The sequence below is a fragment of the Manacus vitellinus genome, unplaced genomic scaffold (genome assembly GCF_001715985.3).
Source record: "Manacus vitellinus isolate BGI_N305 unplaced genomic scaffold, ASM171598v3 scaffold_110_pilon, whole genome shotgun sequence".
In the NCBI taxonomy this organism is placed as follows: domain Eukaryota; kingdom Metazoa; phylum Chordata; class Aves; order Passeriformes; family Pipridae; genus Manacus; species Manacus vitellinus.
Window position 1 is genome coordinate 312,752 of NW_021938845.1, and position 3,641 is coordinate 316,392.

Genomic DNA, 3,641 nt, shown 5'->3' on the forward strand with positions numbered 1-3,641 from the left:
CCCATTCCCGAGGGACCCCCAGCCCCTGGGACTGTCCCCACCCCTGGACCCCACTGGGACCCCCATCCCCGGGATCCCATTGGAGCCCCTCCATCCCTGGGACCCCATCAAGGACCCCCTCAGACCCTGGGACTGTCCCCACCTCCAGGACAACACTGGGACCCCCACATGACCCCAACCCCAGGACCCCACTGGGACATCCCCTTATTGCTGGGAGGTGGAGGATTCCCACATTTCCAGAGGGGTTTGGGGGTCTTTTGGGCCCCCACCATCTCACCGGGACCCATCCTGGCCCCAGCCCACCCGGGGGACACCTCACGTGTGGAAGTCACATGGTTTTCCGTGTTTTGAGGCTTTTGTGCTTTTTTTTCTAATATTTTTTAAGTTCTTTTATGTTTTAAGGATTTTTTTAACGTTTTGAGAATTTTTTTGTGCTGTGGTTTGGTTTTTTTTTTTTTTTAAGTTTTGGGGACTCTTTTGCTGCTTGGGGGGATTTTTTTTTTGTTTGCTTGTTTGTTTTGGGGGGCCTTTTTGTTCCTGCTTTCGCGGGGTGTTTTTTGGAGGGTGGTGTTTTTTTCGGGGGGTTTTTTCCGTGTTCGCAGTCGTGTTTTTGAGGAAGTTTCTCGCTGCCGATAAACCAAGTCCCTCTGTCCAGTCACCCGTAGCACAACAGGGCTGGTGTGGACAGAGGTGGCCTCCCAGGGGGTGGGGACAGAGGTGGCCGCCCAGGGGGTGGGGACAGGTGTGACCTCCCAGGAGGTGGGGACGTGGTGGGCACCGTGTCCGTCTGCGGGTGACGAGGGGAAACTGAGGCAGCAGGTCCAGCTCTGGTTCCCCATTTGCAGCCCTGACTCTGGGGGGGCTTCAGCCGGGCCCCCGGGTGTGGGATGGGGGTGGTGGTGCCCGGGGGGGCTCACAAACCCCCCCATCCTGCTCTGCAGATGATCTCCATGGTGATGGTGGCCGTGGGGGTCTACGCCCGGCTGCTGAAACACGCAGGTGAGGTTGGGGGCTACTTACCCGGGGCTGATCCCGAGCCAGCACCACAATGGGGGCTGCCCCATCCCTGGGGGACCCCGGGGGCTCTGTGGGGGCTGCCACTGACAGCTCCTCACGACAGAGGCAGCCATGGCCTGCCTGGCAGTGGACCCCGCCATCCTCCTCATCGTGGTCGGCGTCCTCACCTTCCTCATCACCTTCTGCGGCTGCGTCGGCTCCTTGCGGGAGAACATCTGCCTGCTGCAGACGGTGAGGCCCTCCTGGGGGACCCTCCGGGGGGGATCTCGGCGTCTCTCCCCTGGTCCCCTCGCCGTCACGCTCCTCTCTCCCGCAGTTCTCCGCCTGCCTGACCGTCGTGTTCCTCCTGCAGCTGGCGGCCGGCGTGCTGGGCTTCGTCTTCTCCGACAGGGTACGGTGGGGGGAGCAGAGGGAGGGCTGGGTGACCCCAGTCCTGTCCTGCTGGGTGACAACCCCGCTGGCGTCCCCCCTGCAGGCGCGAGGGAAGGTCAGCGAGATCATCAACGGGGCCATCGTGCACTACCGGGACGACCTGGACCTGCAGAACCTCATCGACTTCGGGCAGAAGGAGGTGAGGGGGCTCTGGGGTTTTCCTCTGACAAACGTGTCCCCACTCCTGGGTCAGGCTTAAATCCGTGGGGTGCTGCAGGCTGGGGACGGCTGGTGGCTTCTCCGTGAGGATTTGATGTTCATGGTGATGCTGTTCCGGCAGGCTGGGGAGAGCAGGAGGAAAAGGGGGTGGGGGGAAAGAAACACCCCTCGGTGTCCTGTCCCCCCCGACACTGTCCCAGTCCCTGCTGAGCGCTCCGTGCCCTTCCCACAGTTCAGCTGCTGCGGGGGCGTGTCCTACAAGGACTGGTCCCAGAACATGTACTTCAACTGCACCGCCACCAACCCCAGCCGGGAGCGCTGCTCCGTCCCCTTCTCCTGCTGCCTGCACGACGCCAACCAGGTGAGTCCTGGGGGAACTCGGGTGGCCTCGGGGGACGCCCCCACTCCGTGCCTCTTCCCCCCATCCCTTGGGGCTGCGCTGAGCCTGAGGCCCCCTCCCAGGGAGAGGGAACACACTGATGGCAATGTATGGACCCCCATCCTGCCCTCTGGGTTTGGGTCCCCCATTCCACTCTCCGGGTCTGGGGACTCCCAGGTGAGGTTACTGTGATGAGGTGGTGGTGAATTCCCCCCCGCTGCCCCCAGGGATTGTCCCTTTTTTGGAGCTGGGAGTGTTTAGGGGGCCCGGCTCTGGAGGGATGGGGTGGGAACACCTGAGGAAGGGACACCCCGCTTGACACTAAGGTGAGGGCAGAGCTCCTGGTCACCCCACAGCTGCCCCCCAAGAGCAGGGACCCCGGTGTGAGCTGTCCCCAACCCCTCTGTGCCCTGTCCTCCCTCCCAGACCGTCATCAACACCATGTGTGGCCACGGGATGCAGGACAAGGGCTACCTGGAGGCCAGTGCCTTCATCTACACCAACGGCTGCATCGACAAGCTGGTCAACTGGATCCACAGCAACCTGTTCCTGCTGGGGGGCATCACCCTGGGGCTGGCCCTCCCCCAGGTACAGGGGTCCCCGGGGACTGGGAGGGAGAAGGGTCCATCCCACAGCTCCACTTTGTGCTCCATCTCATTTGGGAGTTGCCTTAAGGATGTGGTTAATCCCAGGGGGATGTCCAAGCAGGATTTTGGGTGAGGGAACAGTGCAAATGTTGGGCACAGGGGGCACAGGGGTGACAGTGCCTGGTGTCCCTCAGCACCTCCCTCTCATGTTCCTCTTTTTCTCTCTCTCTCCTTCCTCTTTTTCTCTCTCTCCCCTTCCCCTTTCTCTCTCTTTCCCCTTCCTCTTCTCTTTTCCATCTCTCCTTCCTCTCCTCCTTCCCCTCCTTCTCTCCCTTCCCCTTCCTCTTCCCCTCCCCTCCTTCTTCCCCTCCCTCCCTCTCTGCCCTTCCCCTTCCTTCTCTCTCCTCCTCCTCTCCCTCCTCTTTCCCCTCTCCCTCTCCTCCCTCCTCTCCAGCTGGTGGGCATCATCCTGGCTCAGCTCCTCATCAACCAGATCCGAGACCAGATCAAGCTGCAGCTCTACAACCAGCAGCACCGGGCAGACCCCTGGTACTGAGCCGGCGTCCGTCCGTCCCACGGCACAGCGGCGGCTCCCGGCACCTCAACAGCCGTTTTCCCAACCCTGGATCCATGGGAAGAGCTGAGGGGGCTTTGCTGGAGAAGAGGGAGGTAGGAGCAGGCTGTGGATCCGTGGTGGCCGCTGTGCTGCGGAGAGGGACGCGCAGGGACACTGGAGACTCGGTGCCTTTGGCAGCCGGTGCCGGGCTCGGCCGGGACGTGCCGAGCTGCTGTGCCCTGTTTTGGGGCCTGACCCAGCCCCAGAACCACTGTCTGTCTGTCTGTCCTGCTGGGGCACAGGTCGTGCACAAAGGTTTGCACTGGGATGTGCTTCCCATCTCTGCGTGTGCTGGAGATGGGCATTTGTCTGTCTGTCTGTCTGTCCACGCACCGAGCTGCCTTTGCCCAAGGTGGGCTCCAGGACTGGGGACATTCCCACCATCGCCAGGTGCCACCAACCCTGTCGGCTCCATCTCAGTGTCCCGGACAGGGCTGGGAGCAGGAGCCAT

The 3,641-nt window shown here is 62.2% G+C and overlaps 2 protein-coding genes across 3 annotated transcripts in view; both read left to right on the forward strand.

The window, feature by feature from the left end:
• The first annotated feature begins 910 nt into the window (after window positions 1-910).
• Window positions 911-3,491, forward strand: TSPAN33 (tetraspanin 33). Of its 2 annotated transcripts, none has more exons than XM_018089002.2 (7): window positions 911-999; window positions 1,121-1,248; window positions 1,334-1,408; window positions 1,493-1,588; window positions 1,841-1,969; window positions 2,414-2,575; window positions 3,029-3,491. In XM_018089002.2, the coding sequence occupies exons 1-7, from the start codon at window positions 942-944 to the stop codon at window positions 3,128-3,130; spliced, it is 750 nt and encodes a 249-aa protein (XP_017944491.1). In that variant the 5' UTR covers window positions 911-941; the 3' UTR covers window positions 3,131-3,491. The 2 variants fall into 2 exon arrangements, with proteins under 2 accessions (XP_017944491.1, XP_017944492.1); XM_018089003.2 differs by having other exon boundaries at window positions 1,370-1,408.
• SMO (smoothened, frizzled class receptor) overlaps window positions 3,205-3,641 on the forward strand; it is an 11,082-nt gene continuing 10,645 nt past the window's right edge. Inside the window, exon 1 of the mRNA XM_029965611.1 lies at window positions 3,205-3,243. Coding sequence (XP_029821471.1) covers window positions 3,205-3,243 — 39 coding nt within the window. The remainder of the gene's footprint in view (window positions 3,244-3,641) is intronic.

Bases quoted from the DNA above. Each gene is read 5' to 3' on its own strand.
- TSPAN33 (XM_018089002.2), top strand. From the start codon at position 942: ATGATCTCCATGGTGATGGTGGCCGTGGGGGTCTACGCCCGGCTGCTG. The intron at 1,249-1,333 runs GTGAGGCCCTCC...TCTCTCCCGCAG, and splicing joins ACATCTGCCTGCTGCAGACG to TTCTCCGCCTGCCTGACCGT. The intron at 1,970-2,413 runs GTGAGTCCTGGG...CCTCCCTCCCAG, and splicing joins GCCTGCACGACGCCAACCAG to ACCGTCATCAACACCATGTG.